The sequence below is a fragment of the Podarcis gaigeae genome, assembly GCF_964106915.1.
Source record: "Podarcis gaigeae genome assembly, chromosome: 13".
Taxonomy (NCBI): Eukaryota; Metazoa; Chordata; class Lepidosauria; order Squamata; family Lacertidae; genus Podarcis; species Podarcis gaigeae.
This window is the reverse complement of record NC_139689.1, coordinates 2368647-2386216: the sequence shown is the minus strand read 5'-3', so window position 1 is coordinate 2386216 and position 17570 is coordinate 2368647. Positions and strand designations below refer to the sequence as shown.

Genomic DNA, 17570 nt, shown 5'->3' with positions numbered 1-17570 from the left:
TCCCATACCCCACAGAGGCCCCAGTCCCAGCCCCCCTTTCCCTCCACCCCCGGATGCCCAGGGCTCGCCCACCGCCAGGCCTCTCACCCAGGATGCTGGGGTCCGCGTGAAGCATCATCGGGCGCCTCTTGATCTTGGCGGCTTGGCTGTTCTCGAAGGAGGGGGCCTTGGGGCTGTGGTTGGACTGGAAGAGGGACTGCAGGCTGCTGGAGGACAGCCAGGCTTCCTGTGAGGAACACAAAATAAAATAATAATAATAATAATAATAATAATAATAATAATGTGGTGCCTTGCAAGACGAAATTAATCCGTTCCGTGAGTCTCTTCGTCTTGCGGTCTTTTCGTCTTGCGAAGCACGGCTATTAGCGGCTTAGCGGCTATTAGCGGCTATTAACGGCTTAGCAGCTTTAAGAAAAAGGAAACAAACTCGCAAGACGTTTCGTCTTGCGAAGCAAGCCCATAGGGAAATTCGTCTTGCAGAACGACTCAAAAAACGGAAAACTCTTTCGTCTTGCGCGTTTTTTGTCTTGCGAGGCATTCGTCTTGCGAGGTACTACTGTAATAATTTATTTATACCCCAGCCATTTGGCTGAGCTTCCCCAGACACTCTGGGCGGCTTCCAACAAAACACTAAAATACAATAATGCATCAAACATTAAAAGCTTCCCTAAACAGGGCTGCCTTCAGATGTCTTCTAAAAGTCAGATCGTTGTTTATTTCCTTGACATCTGGTGGGAGGGCATTCCACAGGGAGGGCGCCACCACTGAGAAGGCCCTCTGCCTGGTTCCCTGTAACCTCACTTCTCGCAGGGAGGGAACCGCCAGAAGGCCCTCGGTGCTGGATCTCAGTGTCCGGGCTGAACGATGGGGGTGGAGATGCTCCTTCAGGTACACAAAAGGGCATGGCTTGAAGGGAGACCGGACAAAAACGCCCAGGGTGCAAAGCCAGGCCCTCGCCTGATTTAACACTCCGGGTCCTTTTAACGGCGTTCGTAGGAGGGGCTTTTGTTTTCGCTTCTGTTTTTATTGTGCATTTTGCGTTCTTACGTTGTGAACCACCTGGTGATCTTCGGGTGAAGGAGTGAGGAGTAATTGACAGGCTTCAGTGCAGGCAGGCAAGGGCCGTGGGTGGCGCTGTGGGTTAAACCACAGAGCCTAGGGCTTGCTGATCAGAAGGTCGGTGGTTTGAGTCCCCGCGACGGGGTGAGCTCCCGTTGCTCAGTCCCTGCTCCTGCCAACCTAGCAGTTCAAAAGCACGTCAATGTGCAAGTAGATAAATAGGCACAGCTCCAGCAGGAAGGTAAATGGCGTTTCCGTGCACTGCTCTGGTTCGCCAGAAGCGGCTTAGTCATGCTGACCACATGACCTGGAAGCTGTCAGCGGACAAACGCTGGCTCCCTTGGCCAATAAAGCGAGATGAGCGCTGCAACCCCAGAGCTGGTCACGACTAGACCTAATGGTCAGGGGTCCCTTTACCTTTACTATATAAAATTGAGTACTTGATGAGGCTCACTTCCTTTTGCTCCTCACAAGGGCTACCGGACACAACCTCTTCTTCAGGATTAAAATATCTGGGCGGATTTTTAAAATCTGGCAAAATGTCCGGGTTTTTCTGCTTGGTTTTTTTTTTTTTGTCTACAGTAACCCAAGAAAATTTTGCTAGTGAATCAGATCTAAGGCGCCAGGCTAAGCTAGTCTGCAGCAGAGAATCACAACAGAGCAGCATCTTAAACTCCCTACCTACTGTATAAATCCCTTCTCTTGTGGCTGAACTGAAAGGACTCTGGCTCAGCAACAAGATCTTGGAGGAGGAGGAGCCTGGGAGGGCGAGAGTTAACACGCCCCACCCTTAAGGGGAGCCCAGACGTACGATAACCAGTTTAATAAATTGTTCTGTGCGCGCTGATATGAGCCCAAATACTTTCAAGTGGCAAGTGAGGGGGGCAATATGTATTATTATTATTTTGTTGTTGACAGTTAAGAATGTTGCTACTAGCAATATATCAGAGATTCTATATCCTATATACCGTATTTTCCGCTCCATAAGACGCACCTAGTTTTTAGAGGAGGAAAACAAGAAAAAAAATATTCTGAACGAAACAGTGGATGTATGATTTTTGTGGTTCATGCTGTGGCCACAGACATGTGATCTGATGGTGATTTTGGGGTGACCTAATGCAAAAATCCTGAGGATCCATGTGGATCCGTGCTTTGTAACCACATTTTTGCACCACTGCGGCCCCAGGATACAGTGGGTGCGTGATTTTTTTGGTGCAGGCTGTAGCCATGGACATGCTATGTGATCTGATGGTGAATTTGGGGTGAACCAATGTAAAAATCCTGAGGATCCATGGGCTTTTACCTCCCCCCTCCCAGGCAGCCTCCTTTATCTCTAGTGCCCCTTATCTCTCTCCCCGATCAGCAGCTTTGTTTCAACACTTATGAGCTTCAACACTTATATGAGCTTCAACACTTCCCTCTTTCAAAAAAAGAAGCATGATCTGCTTTTCGCCCCTGGGCAATTCGGCTCCAGGGACCACACATTCGCTCCATAAGACGCACAGACTTTCCCCTTACTTTTTAGGAAGAAAAAAGTGCATCTTATGGAGCGAAAAATACGGTATTTAAAACGAGTGCCGGCGGTGATCTGCACTTAAGCAGAAGTCGGCAAATGCGTCCAGTTTTTTGCTCTTCAAAATATGGCAACCGTACCAAACCTTGCTGTTTTTTTGGGAAGCTGGCTGTTCTCAAGTCAAACGTGACCCGGGTCGGACTTCCCTTGCCCTCTTCTGCATATGTTGACAGCTGGGGGTGGGAGATCGACGGCCGGTTCCCGCAACGGAGCGCGGCTCACCTGCTGCTGCTGCTGGCGCTGCTGGCTGGCTCTCTGCTTGGCACGGCGCTCCAGGAACTGCTTCGCGAACTCTTTGGCTTCCACCGTGTCTCCCAGGTAGGAGCGGATGCAGTCGTGGACGTCGTAGGGGGACTCCACCTCCTTCAGGAAGGCCACCACAGTGGGGACTGGGTTGGGGTGGTGTTTTGGGGGTTGGGGGGGAGAGAGCATGGCGGAAGAGAGAAGAGGAGAAACAGGATATTGCCACATCCTATCGCAGGGGAAAGGGGGAGGCGGGGAAGGGATTCCCATCCTTCCCTACAAAAATGCGTGGAAAGAGGGGCAGAAAATATCAACCCTCCCTCCCAGCAAGGCCTCTCTCTGGGACAGGATGGGTGGAACAAGTGGGAAAAGCCTTGCCTTTTATCTCTATGCGTTTTTCTATGTACAGTGGACGCCCCGGTTGCAAACGTGATCCATGCAGGATGCGCGTTTGCAACCCGCTGCATTCGCAACCTGCATCTGCACATGCCGGGTTGTGATTTGGCGCTTCTGCACATGTGCAAAGTGCGATTTAGCGCTTCTGCGCATGCGCGGCCGCCGAAACATGGAAGTAACCCGTACTTCCGGGTTTCGGCAGTCCGTAACCCAAAAAAAAACGCAACCTGAAGCGGCTGTAGCCTGAAGACTATATACAAGCAGTCTTTGGGGGACGACTGCTTTTTAAAACATGCTTTATTTGTTCCCGTTCATTACAGGTGACTCCCCGTTTACGCAAAATGGGCATAAATATTTTTTGGGGGGGGAGCCTGCCTAACAGTGCTTCCAACTCACGAGGAGGACTTCCCTGGAGCCTGAAGAGGAGCCCCCCCCCCTTTGGGCTCCAGGGAGGGTCTCCTCGCAAGGCACAGGTGTAACACGGCTTTGCTTAGGCTGCTCGGGTCTCTCCCTCCAAATTCCCAGCTACATTTTTGGGGGGGGGGGGGATGCCTGTATTCACAACCTGCCTCCACCCTCTTCCATGCGCAAAGCAAGGATCCACGCAGGTGCTGTTAAAACCGCCCCCTCCCGCCCCTAACCGTGCTGCTAAAATCTGGCACCAAAGCTTAATCGTGGAGCTGGAAGGGACACCGGGGGGTCATCTATCCCAACCCCCGCCGAGGTCCGGGGTTTTCTCGACCGCCTGCCTCTGGTACTGCGCTACCCTCCTTCCGATCCACCCCGGGGCAGCCGGGGAGGGAGCCCCTGTCCTGCTGTCCCTCCTCTTCCTCTTCTCCCCCCTCCCCCTCCCGCCTCCCCCCATACCATCAAGGTTGCTGGAGGTATTGAGGGCATGGAGCATTTGCTCACACCACTGCGTGAAACCGTCCTGCGGCTTGTGGATTCCCTGAAGCAGCTTCAGCAGTTTCTCCTCCTCGTCCGTCTTCTTCCGGCTCTGACGACAGGAGGCGTTGTACGTGTCCCTGGAAGGGAAGGAGACCAGGATGTGTGTGTGTGTGAGAGAGAGAGAGGTCGGATCCTGCCCCTCTCCCCTGGCCAAGCCCCACCGCCCGCCCGCCCCGCTGCTCACCCCAGGGACGGGCTGCTGCGGCTGTTCTTCAAGCCCAGGCTCCTGGCGAGGGGGCCGGCATTCTTCATGCTCTCCTCCCAGAGGCTGATGGAGCTGTTCTTCTCGTGGGCCCCCCACAGCGGGCTCGAGTCAGCCCCCCACTGAGACGGGAGGCTGGTCAAACTGTGGCCACCGTGCTACGGAGGGAAAGGGAGAAGCTTGAACCTGTTTGCAGAAGCCCAAACCCTCCACAGCTGCTGCTGCAGCAATAATAATAATAATAATAATAATAATAATAATAATAATAATAATAAATTACTTATAGAAGCGCAGCGCGTCTTCCCCGCTGTCCCCGGACCTCTTTTGAAGCAAGGGGCGGCGGGGAGAAGATCGCTTCTCCCCGTTGCCAGCCCCGCAATCTCCAGGGACAGAGGGTAAGGCGCGCGCGCGCCTTCCCCTCTCTCCCCGACCCCTTTTGAACCAAGGGGCGGCAACGGGGAGAAGCGATTCTCCCCGCTGCCCCTTCCCTTGCTTTAAAACAGGTCCCCTCTGTCCCCAGAGATTGCGGGGCAGGCAACGGGGAGAAGCAATCTTCTCCCCTCCGCCCCTTGCTTTAAAACAGGTCCGGGGACAGAGGGGAAGGCGCGCGGCGCTTCCCCTCTGTCCCCGGACGGTCTCCATAGGAACGCATTGATTGGTTTTCAATGCATTCCTATGGGAAACCGTGCTTCGCAAGACGAAAAACTTGCAAGAAGAAAAAACTTGCGGAACGAATTAATTTCGTCTTGCGAGGCACCACTGTAGAATAGAATTTATTGTTTATACCCTGCCCATCTGGGTGGGCAGCCTATAGCAGATATATTAAAATACAGTGGTCTGTTAAACATTAAAAGCTTCCCTAAACAGGGCTGCCTTCAGATGTCTTCTAAAAGTCTGGTAGTTGTTTTTCTCTTTCACATCTGGTGGGAAGGCGTTCCACAGGGCGGGCGCCACCACCGAGAAGGCCCTCTGCCTGGTTCCCTGTAACTTGGCTTCTCACAGAGAGGGAACCGCCAGAAGGCCCTTGGAGCTGGACCTCAGTGTCCGGCTGAACAATGGGGGTGGAGATGCTCCTTCAGGTCTACTGGGCCTTTGAGGCCGTTTAGGGCTTTCAAGGTCAGCACCAACACTTTGAATTGTGCTCAGAAATGTCCTGGGAGCCAATGTAGCTTTTTCAAGACCGTTGTTATGTGGTCTCCCAGTCCCCAGTCTCGCTGCCACATTCTTGATTAATTGCAGTTTCCGGGTCACCTTCAAAGGTAGCCCCACGTAGAGCGCATGGCAGTAGTCCAAGCGGGAGATAACCAGAGCATGCACCACTCTGGCCAGACAGTCCACGGGCAGGTAGGGTCTCATCCTGCATACCAGATGGAGCTGATAAACAGCTGCCCTGGACACAGAATTGACCTGCACCTCCATGGACAGCTGTGAGTCCAAAATGACTCCCAGGCTGCGCACCTGGTCCTTCAGGGGCACAGTTGCCCCATTCAGGACCAGGGAGTCCCCGACACCTGCCTGCCTCCTGTCCCCCCAAAAACAGGGGCAGAGTGCAAATTTATTATTATTATTATTATTATTCCTTTAGAATGTTGCGTTATTTTACTGCTGTTAGCTATTCTGAGCCCGGCTTCGGCTGGGGAGGGCAGGATATAAATATAATATTATTATTATTATTATTATTATTATTATTATTATTATTATTATTTCTTCCTTCGCCTGGCTGGTTCCTCTCAAGCTGCCCCCCGGGGAGGGGGGAGCGGGGGGGGCTGACTCACGGCTCTCTGCTGCGCCCTCTGCTGCTGTTTCTGCATGTGCCTCTCGGTCTCTTGCTGCAGCTCCAGCAGGGCCTTCATGGAGACGTTCTGCTTGGTCCACAGCGGGTGAGAGTTCTGCTGCTGCTGGATCAGCTTCAGGAGCTCCTGGTGGCGGCACTGAGGAGGGGGAGAGGCGTCAAGAAGGGAGGGTGAGAAGTGAGCCCAGCAATCCAGGAGGGCCACCGCACCCCAAAACCCGCACCAGAGCAGGGCTCACCTCTTCCCGCAAGGCCCGCACGTCCCCCAGCTTCTGGATGTCCGAGATGCTGAAGCTGTTCTGGGTAGAGGAAGAGCTGTTTACGGACTGCTGGCCCCACGACGAGGAAGAGGGTAGCTGGAGGCAGAGGAGAGAGGGAATTAACTTATGGTCTGTGTGTGTGGTTTGGGAGCTGCACCGTCAGGGGAAAAACAATGCTGTCCAGAGTTGCAAAGACTGCGGAGAGAATAATTGGGTGCACTCTTCCCACCTTGGATCAAATCTATGCTTCCAGGTGTCATAAGAAAGCGGCAGAGATAGCGCAGGATAGTGCGCACCCCGGAAATGATCTCTTTCAGCTCCTGCTTCTGGAAGAAGGTCCAGGGTTATAAAGACTAGGACTAGCCGCCTGAGAAACAGTTTCTATCCAAAGGCGATTTTTGGGTTTTAAACGCAATGTAGTCTCTGTGGGAGTATATTGTATTTAATTATGGGGTATCAGAGTTTTTAGGGGGCTAACCAGGCTGGGATAGCAGGCTTGTTGGTTTTGAATGTCTGATGTAGATTTTTTCAATTTCGTTGTTCTGTATGGGACAATGACAATAAAGATTATTGTATCGTATCGAAAAACACACACCCGCCTGAAATCCCAGCCACCAGACTTCCAAATTCACTAGATCAGGGTTCCCCAAATTTGGGGTCGCCAAGCTGTTTTTTTGGACTACAATTCCCATCATGCCTGGTCACTGGTCCTCCCAGCTAGGGATGATGGGAGTTGTAGTTCCAAAACAGCTGGAGACTAGATGGTGATGGTTTCATTTATTAGCTGTCCTCCTCTCTTAAGATCCAGGGGCAGGTTACAGCACTGAAAAGTGTTTAAAAAGCCTGGCTGAGAAAGTCGAGCTGACAAATCCTACGTCTACTGCAGACAGAATTCTTGCTTCTTCTCTGGGGAGGAAACCGCCGGCCCCCCCAAAAAAACTCCTTCGGGGGTCTCTCTCTGTTCCCACCCCCTCACTTTATTTCATAAAATTTATCCACCGCTTGAATGCAAAAGACAAGCCAGCCAGCAAGCAAGCAAATTGGTTAACAAAAGAAGTTTAAAAACAATACAATCACCCATGAGAACAATTAGCAATAATTCGGGACTTTCAGAAAGTGACAACGGGTATTTTGTGGAGCGTGGAACGGTGCTGGTTCTGCCAACCAAAGAGGTCTGGGGGGCGCACATGGAGTAAGACTGCTCCCACTTTCTTCCAAAGAGCACCCCCACCCAGGCCAAGTCCCAGAGCCTTCAGAAAGGGGGTGAGAGAGAGGAAGGAAGCCGCTCTACACCCACAGGACAAGAGCTCCCGTGGACCCACACGCTCGCAAAGGGGCTGAGCTGGAGGAAGAAGGGGTGCTGGGGAGGAGGGAGAGCTATCTATCTTGAGCCCCACCTGCGCATGGGAGGCCGTGCTGGCGCTCGCTGCCCTTGCCTGCTTGCGCCGGAACACCTCCTCCTCCTCGCGGCGCTTCTGTTCTTCCTGGCGCCGCTTCCGCTCGTCCTCGTCCCTCTTAGCCCTGAGTTCGGCGCCTCTCCGCTCTTGTAGCTGCGGGGTGGGAAGGGGATTGGACAAGCCGGTTAGGGCGCGAGGGGCCGCCTTGAACAGAACCAGGCGGCCGGGGGTCCCATCAAGCGCAGCGCCGCCTGCCCAGAACGGCCCCAGGGTTTCAGGCGGGAAAGTGTGTCTGAAGGGGACCTGGCCACTGTGATCCATGCGACGGTCACCTCCAGGCTTGACTACTGTAATTCGCTCTACGTGGGGCTGCCCTTGAAGCTGACCCAGAAACGCCAGCGGGTGCAGAATGCTGCAGCGAGGCTCCTCACGGGGTCTTTGCCATGGGAGCATATTCACCCAGTGCTTTTCCAGCTGCACTGGCTCCCAGTGGAGTACAGGGTCAGGTTCAAGGTGCTGGTTTTGACCTTTAAAGCCCTTCACGGCCTAGGGCCCTCGTACCTACGGGACTGCCTCTCCCGGTATGCCCCACGGAGAGCCTCAAGATCCATAAACACCCTAGTGGTCCTGGGCCCTAAGGAAGTCGGATTAGCCTCAACCAGAGCCAGGGCCTTTTCAGTACTGGCCCCAACTTGGTGGAACGCTCTGTCTCATGAGACCAGGGCCCTGCAGGATCTGATTTCTTTCTGCAGGCCCTGTAAGACAGAGTTGTTCCGCCTGGCCTTTGGCTTGGAGCCAATTTGATTCCCTCCCCCTCTTTCTTTTTCCTTTTTCCTTTTCTCCTGTGATGAGGCTGCATTTTAACATTTTAATGTTTCAATATTTTAATGTTGTATTTTAATCTTGTTTTTAAGTTGTACTCATTCAACTTGTTTTTATTATTGCTTGTTAGCCGCTCTGAGCCCAGCCTTGGCTGGGGAGGGCGGGGTAGAAATAAAAATTATTATTATTATTATTATTATTATTATTATTATTATTACTACTACTACTTGTCAGTATATGGAAACATCACAGCCGCAGACAGCCAGACTGTTGACATCACATGATGCACCTATCTGTGGGAAAGAATTTCCCAGGAGGTTCACAGGCTGGATAAGTCTTTGTGAAGAGTGTAATTTGAAACCTTCTGATTGCGCATGCTCAGGAAGTTTGTCAGATGTGCTAGAAGAACTGAACTGAAAGGATGTGTTTTTCTCTAGTGCTGTAATGTCAGAAATAAACATGTAAATAGATTTCTGACTTATTTTCTTTCCCCTGCGGAAGCAGGAGGGAGGGGTTGTGCATTTTACCCACGCTTGGGAAAATGTCGCCTATCAAAATCCCCCTGGTCTGTCCGAGATATCAGCCAGAGGAGGTTACTGGTGAGCAAGCTCTGAGGACAGTGAGAGGGGCCAGCCTCTATGGAGGGGGCTTGCAAACCGACATTACAGTGGTACCTCGCAAGACGAATGCCTCGCAAGACGGAAAACTCACAAGAAGAAAGAGTTTTCGGTTTTTCGAGGTGCTTCGCCAGACGAATTTCCCTATGGGCTTGCTTCGCAAGAAGAAAGCCCATAGGGAAATCTCCGGGGACCTCTTTTAAAATGCTGGCGGTCGGGAGCAAAGACTTTCGCCCACCGCCGGCCTTCAGAAGAGGTCCTGGACCTCTTTGCTCCCCCCTGCCTGCCTGCCTTCCCGGGACAGCGGAGACTTCTCCGCTGTCCCGGGCGATCTTAAAATGCTGGCGGGCGGCAGCGAAACCTTCGCTGCCGCCCGCCAGCGTTTTAAAATCGCCCCGGGACAGGAGGGCTTCGCTGCCGCCCGCCAGCATTTTAAGATGGCCCCAGGACAGCGGAGAAGTCTCCGCTGTCCCGGGGGCTTTTAAAATGCTGGCAGTCGGCAGCAAAGCCCTCCTGTCCCCGGAGCTTGCGGGGCGGGAGGTGGGGAGAAGGGCTTTTCTTCCCACCGCCAGCCTTCAGAACAGCCTTCTGAAGACTGGTGGTGGGAAGAAAAGCCCTTGTCCCCCCCCCAGCCTTCAGAAGAGGTCGGGGGACAGACTGTCCCCGGACCTGGTCTGAAGGCGGTTTCCATAGGAACGCATTGATTGATTTTCAATGCATTCCTATGGGAAACCGTGCTTCGCAAGACAAAAAACTCGCAAGAAGAAAAAACTCGCGGAACGAATTAATTTCGTCTTGCGAGGTACCACTGTATTAAGGTGCTGTTGGGGATCCTGTCCGGGGCACTTTCCGCGTGCAAGGCAGATTCCCCGCCACAGAGCCTAAGTTGCAGGAAGCCCCCAATTCAACCACACGCACACCCCCGCCACGCGCAACTCACTTTATGTTGCAGTTGAAGTTGTTCTAAGATTGGACCCTGAGTTGAAGAATTAATTGGAATATCCCATAAGCTGGCCTCACCGCCTGGAAAGAGAAAAGAGGGGATTTGAGGCCGTGGGTAGGGAGAAGAGAAGAGGCATTAGCCATATGAAAATCACGAGTTTGATCCCCTCATGTCCAGTGCCCCCCAACCCTATAAAAAGCATTCTTCAGAATAGTGGTTTGCCCGACCCCGGAAGGTAAAATTCAAAACAGTGGCGATTAATTGCACCTTTACTCAAATCCAATTGAAGCCGCTTCGTTTAATGAATGCAACTGGTCTGTTATTTGACGAGCCTGATCCACTGATACCAGTTTTTTTGGTGTCTGGTGGTCATTTAAACCTCCAGGCACCCCCCCCCCCAACCTGGCTCTTAGCACACACACTCCAATCCTAGGTTACCCCACTGTCAACTATGGGAGCCAAGGGTGTAAAGTCAAGTTTAGGCCTGCCGCTCTGCTTACACTTCTACCAGCACTCGCATTTTTCTCCCAGTGGACTTTGAATGCATTTTGATAAACGTTTCGCAACTGCTGAACTTTAATCTGTGAGCTACGGGGAAATGGAAGACCCACCCACGCCAAGGGTGATTCTGGTTCTACGAACGGGAAAAGAAAGGTGATGATTGAACGAATGTTGCTCAAAACCACACACACACACACGCCCTTGACCGAGGCATGTGTAGCTGCTGTTTTGCTCGTGTGCGAGAGACGAACATTAAAACTCCCCAACCCTAATTCTCAAGGATGAGCCCTGTGAGATCCAGAAGCCTGAGCCTCGATTTTTGAATGCTAGCGGTGAGCCGGCTTGGAAGATAAGGAAGTTATCCTGTTTTATTCTCTTTTTTTACTTTCACAAAATCTATACACCGCTCCCTTTCTTTTTTAAGGAGGGGGGGAAAACTCCGGAGAGGTTTACAATAAAACAACGGGTAAGAAAAATAATAATAGCAAGCTGGGACTTTTAAAAATTTAAAGCAACAAGAAGCTTGAAGAGATAAAATCGGAAATATGGAAATATGGAACTATTGTGAGAGGCGGGATGGAGATTCGGAGTTGCTTTGACGTTCAGATCGTGGGAAGTCGTAAAATTAGAATTAAATTCCGAAGACAACTGGATTTTTTTTTAATTGGATTATGGTTTGATATGTTAACCGGATGTTTTTATTGGAAAATTAATAAACGTTCTAACAAAATAAAAATTTAAAGCAACAACAGATTAAAACTTTCTTCCATTTTCTAAATATCTCCAGCAGTGCCAATTCCAGTGACCCAAGTGGCTGAGCGGGTATTTGCAGGATCAGGCCATTCTTAGGTCGTACAATCACCTTGCAAGCCAGCTGAGGAACAATCCCATTTGGGGGGGGGGTTAGGGGTGTGTAAGGATTTGAACCCAGCCCACAAGTACTACACTGCGTTCCAAGAACTGTGACTGGCCTAACGCCAAGGCCCTGCTCTTGGAACTGCGCAAAACCCCCTCCTCCTCCCTCCTTTCCACTCTTATTATGCCCAGAGGCCCGAGTTGTCACCTGCTTGCGGTGAGGCTGAGGTATGTGCGTCCCACAGGGACCCGGTATCTGGCACAGATATTGATCGGTTCATAGAAGGGATCATTCCCTGCTCCCCGGCTCTGGAAAGAAGCAAAGTGGCAAGGTTAGGGGGCAGGGGAGAAACTCAACCATCTCATGGCTTCAAAAGAGAATCAGACAAATTTGTGGAGGCTGGGAAGATAAGCCATGGCTGCTAAACCATGGTTGGCTATGCTGCGCCTCCGCGGCTGGGAGACAGCAATGCTTTTGAACAAATCCCAGATGGTGGAAACCACAGGAGAGAATGTTCTGGTGCCGCTTGTGTGTTTCAACGGAAGTATCTGGTTATTATCATCATCATCATCATCATCATCACATAGATTTTCTCATACAACACCTTCTTCCCTAACAGGGACCCAAGGCAGCTAACAGATAAAAACAATAACAGCTAAAAAGCATACAGGTGAAACTCGAAAAATTAGAATCTTGTGGGAAAGTTCATTTCTTTCTTTTCTTTTTTTAAAAAGAATTTTATTAGTATTTTCCACACAACAACAACAACACGAAAGGTATCAAAAGATAACAATACACGACACACAAAAATCAACATTCGAAAACTAAAAAAGACAACAAAAACAAAACAAAAACAAACAAACAAATCCATATCTTAGAAGTTGATATTATATATTATGTTTTGAAGTTCATTTATTTCAGTAATTCAACTTAAAAGGTGAAACTAATACAGTGGTACCTCGGGTTATATACGCTTCAGGTTACAGATTCCGCTAACCCAGAAATAGTGCTTCAGGTTAAGAACTTTGCTTCAGGATGAGAACAGAAATTGTGCTCTGGCGGCCCGGCGGCAGCAGGAGGCCCCATTAGCTAAAGCGGTGCTTCAGGTTACTTTTAGGTTACAGGTTACTTTTTAGGTTACAGGTGCTTCAGGTTACAAGTACTTACCGTATTTTTCGCCCTATAGGACGCACTTTTTCCCCTCCAAAAATGAAGGGGAAATATGTGTGCATCCTATGGGGCGAATGCAGGCTTTCGCTGAAGCCTGGAGAGCGAGAGGGGTCGGTGCGCACTGACACCTCTCGCTCTCCAGGCTTCAGGAAGCCATCCGCAAGTCTTGCAAGCCTGGCGGGAGGTCCCACGGGCTCGCAAGGCTTGCGGGCAGCAACCTGCAGCCCAAAAGCTTGGGGGACAGCGGGGAGGTGCAGCGCCGCCACCCCGCTATTCCCCGACCTGATCTGGAGGCTGACGGGGGGGGGGGGGAGAAGCAAGCTTGCTTCTCCCCCCGACCAGCCCCACAAGCTCGCGGGATAGCGGGGAGCCGCCGCCACCCCGCTATTCCCCAACCCGATCTGGAGGCTGGCGGGGGATAGCAGGGAGGCGGACAAGCTCGGGGGATAGCGGGGAGGCGGAGCCCCGCCACCCCCTGACCCGATCTGGAGGCTGGCAGGGGGGGGGGGAGAAGCGGCTTGCCCCGCTGTCCCCACAAACTCGGGGGACAGCGGGGCAAGCCGCTGCCCCACGGAGGCTAGAGAAGTTCATACTAATGACTAACCTAGTTGGTCTCTAAGGTGCTACTGGAAGGAATATTTTTATTCTATTTTATTTATTTTATTTTGTTTCGACTACGGCACGCTCCCACCAGATGTCAAAGAGATAAACAACTACCAAACCTTTAGAAGACATCTGAAGGCAGCCCTGTTTAGGGAAGCGTTTAATGTTTAATAGGTTATTGTATTTTAGTGCTCTGTTGGAGGCCGCCCAGAGTGGCTGGGGAAACCCAGCCAGAGGGGCGGGGTATAAATAATAAATTATTATTATTATTATTATTATTGGGACGTGGGTGGCGCTGTGGGTTAAACCACAGAGCCTAGGGCTTGCCGATCAGAAGGTCGGCGGTTCGAATCCCCGTGACGGGGTGAGCTCCCGTTGCTTGGTCCCTGCTCCTGCCAACCTAGCAGTTTGAAAGCACACCAGTGCAAGTAGATAAATAGGTACCACTCCAGCAGGAAGGTAAACGGTGTTTCCGTGTGCTGCTCTGGTTCGCCAGAAGCGGCTTAGTCATGCTGGCCACATGACCCGGAAGCTGTACGCCGGCTCCCTCGGCCAGTAAAGCGAGCGCCGCAACTCCAGAGTCGGCAAAGACTGGACCTAAAGGTCAGGGGTCCCTTTACCTTATTATTATTATTACTGGGCTGAGAGTGAGGAGCTTGGGAGAAGGGCTGCTGGGAAGGCTCCTTTCCTGGGACTCCGGGGCCTCACCTTGGCTTGAGAGCTTGCAGCTGCTGCAGGAAGGCGGTGAGCTGTTGCTGCGTCAGGTCCCCTGCCGCCACCTTCTGCTGGAGGGAGCACTGGGCATACTGCCTGCTGCGGGGGGGAAGGAAAGGGGGAGAAGGGGTGTCAGGAAGCCACCTGCTGCTTGCGAAGTAGCAGCTCTGACCTCCTGAGATCAGCGTGCACGCCCCATCACCTCCCATGGAACAGCCCATCAGGCGGAGGCAAGGATGCACCTAGGCCTTCCTCCCTCCCTCTCTTTTGCAAGGGAATCAACCTTCAAGGGAACCACGGCGACCGCCCTGCGAGGTAGGCTACCTGTTGACGAGCTGAAGCAGCTGTTGGTGCTGGAGCTGCTGGTAGAGGGCAGCGGTGGCCAGCTCCTGCTGCTTCTTTAGGCGCTCCTGGTCCATGTTTCCCTGGGCAGACAGGAGAAGACACAAAACCAGCCCAGGTCACAAGCCGAGGGAGTACATGAGCAGTACATGTGAAAAGGATCTAGGAGTCTTGGTTGACCACAAACTTGACATGAGCCAACAGTGTGACGCGGCAGCTAAAAAAGCCAATGCAATTCTGGGCTGCATCAATAGGAGTATAGCATCTAGATCAAGGGAAGTAATAGTGCCACTGTATTCTGCTCTGGTCAGACCTCACCTGGAGTACTGTGTCCAGTTCTGGGCACCACAGTTCAAGAAGGACACTGACAAACTGGAACATAGAGGAGGGCAACCCAAATGGTCAAAGGCCTGGAAACGATGCCTTATGAGGAACGGCTAAGGGAGCTGGGCATGTTTAGCCTGGAGAAGAGGAGGTTAAGGGGTGATATGATAGCCATGTTCAAATATATAAAAGGATGTCACATAGAGGAGGGAGAAAAGTTGTTTTCTGCTGCTCCAGAGAAGCGGACACGGAGCAATGGATCCAAACTACAAGAAAGAAGATTCCACCTAAACATTAGGAAGAACTTCCTGACAGTAAGAGCTGTTTGACAGTGGAATTTGCTGCCCAGGAGTGTGGTGGAGTCTCCTTCTCTGGAGGTCTTGAAGCAGAGGCTTGACAAGCATATGTCAGGAGTGCTCTGATGGTGTTTCCTGCTTGGCAGGGGGTTGGACTCGATGGCCCTTGGGGTCTCTTCCAACTCTAGGATTCTATGGAGTTGAGGAAGGGAGAGCGGCTCAACAGGCGATGGCTTGGTATAGCGTCTCAATCCGTCACCGCCACCGTTTAAATGTGTATACAGTGGTGCCTTGGTTCTCAGACGCCTTGGTACTCAAACAACTTGGAACCCAAACACTGCAAACCCGGAAGTGTTCCGGTTTGCGAACTTTCCCCGGAAGCCGAACGTGCTCCTTTTGAGTGTCACGCTTCCGATTTGAGTGTTATGCTGAGGTCTGTCTGTTTGTGCTATTTATTTTGTGTTTTTGTGGCTCTTTTGTTTTGTTTTTGTGACTGTGTGGAACCCAGTTCAGCTACTGATTGTGTGACTGCAGTACATTGTTGGTTGCTTTCATTTTACGGATCAATGGTCTCGTGAGATTGCAAAATTCATGTTAAACAGCTGTCATAGGATTGTTTTTAAAAGTCTGAAATTGATTACAGTGGTACCTCGGGTTGCATATGCTTCAGGTTACATACGCTTCAGGTTACAGACTCCACTAACCCAGAAATAGTACCTCGGGTTAAGAACTTTGCTTCAGGATGAGAACAGAAATCGCACAGTGGCAGCGGGAGGCCCCATGAGCTAAAGTGGTACCTCAGGTTAAGAACAGTTTCAGGTTAAGAACGGACCTCCGGAATGAATTAAGTACGTAACCAGATGTACCACTGTAGTCCATTTTGCATTACTTTCTATGGGAAAGCGCGCCTTGGTTTTGGAACGCTTTGGTTTTGGAACGGACTTCCGGAAAGGAGTAAGTTTGAGAACCAAGGTACCGCTGTACTGCCCTCCATCCGTCGATCTCGGTTAAAAACACAAAAACCTCGCCTCTCCCCGCCCCCCACCATCCCCTCCCTGGTACTCTCACCAGCAATGGGGGTGGCGATGGACCCGGAGCGAAAGGCACTCTTCCCCACATCTTAATGACTTCGCCCAGCGGCTGGAACCCCTCGTCGCAGCCTCTCTTCACCAGCAGGGACATGGTGAAGTAGCCGGCCTGGAACCACTCAGCCATCTCTTGAGTCGTGAAGGGTCCTGGAGAGACAGGAAGGAGCAGGTCGGTGATCCGAGGGGGGAGAATTGGGGCTCCACACACACACACACACACACACACACACACACACCCTTCCTGGCTGCAAAGCTCACCTTTCCCAAGGAAAGCATAAACAACAAGAAGAAAATCTGCAGAAGGGGCATAGAAGAGACTTAAGGGTCTCGGACATAAGATCACCAGGTTGATGGACTGGATGGAATGGACAGTAAGGACTGACATAACCCGAGACCAGGAAGAAGGGACGTTGGATAAAAATTAGGGAAAAAAGCCTATAAAAGGAAAATTTTCTTTTTCTTTTTGGAATTAGTGTAAAACTAATGAAATATTAGGGGAAATGTTGGAATGGAATTATCTGGCTTTAGTAGAAAGGATACAAGGAGTTATGTATGAATATGTTTTAAATTTTGAACTTTAAGATTTTCTTTTTATGGTAAGACAAGGTTAAATAAATCAAGGTAAACTGAATAACAGAATATGGCCAAAGATGGAAAGGATTTGTTGAGTTAACTAATAGGTTAGACTATCAAGATAAACTATCTAAATAAGAATTGAGAAAGATGGAAAGAATTTGCTGAAACAACAAATTAAGTTAGAATACAAAAAGGGAGGTGTGAGGAGGTCAAAGAAATAAGCAAATGAAAAGATGTAATATGGGATTTGTCTTTTTTTCTTTTTCTTTTTCTTGTTGTGATGTATTTGTTCTTTTTTTGTCCTTTTTCTTGTACTTTTGAAATTCTGAATAAATATCATTTTTTTAAAAAAAAACAAAGCTCACCTTCCCCCCCCCCCCATTTTTTTTTATCAATTTCCACATTTATAACAGAAATAACATACAAAACACACAAACGAAAACACATTACAATTCTAAAGAAAAGGCGGGGGGGGGGAACACTTCCCAAGACCTAATTTAACTTTCATTGTTAAATGACTTCCTCAAATCCCCCCTAATGGAATTTCATTGTATCACCTTGTAACAGTTCTCCAAAATCATATTTCTAATAAAAATTATCTCCTTCAATTTACTATCCTCTTCTGTTTGATTGGTATTCTAATCCTTAATGCTTTACAATTAATTCTTGTTCTAATCCTAAATCTGTTTGATACTTCCAAGTATCTCCTAATTATCTTATGTTACAATATTTGGCTAAGTATTCTTTGAGGTTCTCCCAATCTTCTTGATACTCCTCTTCTTTCTGGTCACGGATTCTTCCAGTCAGGTCGGCCAGCTCCAAAAAGTCCAACATCTTCATCTGCCATT

At 50.3% G+C, this 17570-nt stretch overlaps 1 protein-coding gene across 4 annotated transcripts in view; it reads right to left on the bottom strand.

The window, feature by feature from the left end:
• GIGYF1 (GRB10 interacting GYF protein 1) overlaps window positions 1-17570 on the bottom strand; it is a 56504-nt gene that overhangs the window by 8518 nt on the left and 30416 nt on the right. For 3 of the 4 annotated variants that reach the window (XM_083706570.1, XM_083706571.1, XM_083706572.1), the window contains exons 16-27: window positions 16127-16293; window positions 14421-14521; window positions 14091-14195; window positions 11817-11917; window positions 10250-10332; window positions 7871-8023; window positions 6453-6569; window positions 6197-6352; window positions 4404-4579; window positions 4139-4296; window positions 2861-3021; window positions 88-229 (exon numbers count right to left, since the gene is read on the bottom strand). In XM_083706570.1, coding sequence (XP_083562696.1) covers window positions 88-229; window positions 2861-3021; window positions 4139-4296; window positions 4404-4579; window positions 6197-6352; window positions 6453-6569; window positions 7871-8023; window positions 10250-10332; window positions 11817-11917; window positions 14091-14195; window positions 14421-14521; window positions 16127-16293 — 1620 coding nt within the window. The remainder of the gene's footprint in view (window positions 1-87; window positions 230-2860; window positions 3022-4138; window positions 4297-4403; window positions 4580-6196; window positions 6353-6452; window positions 6570-7870; window positions 8024-10249; window positions 10333-11816; window positions 11918-14090; window positions 14196-14420; window positions 14522-16126; window positions 16294-17570) is intronic. The other variant, XM_083706573.1, reaches the window with a different exon arrangement.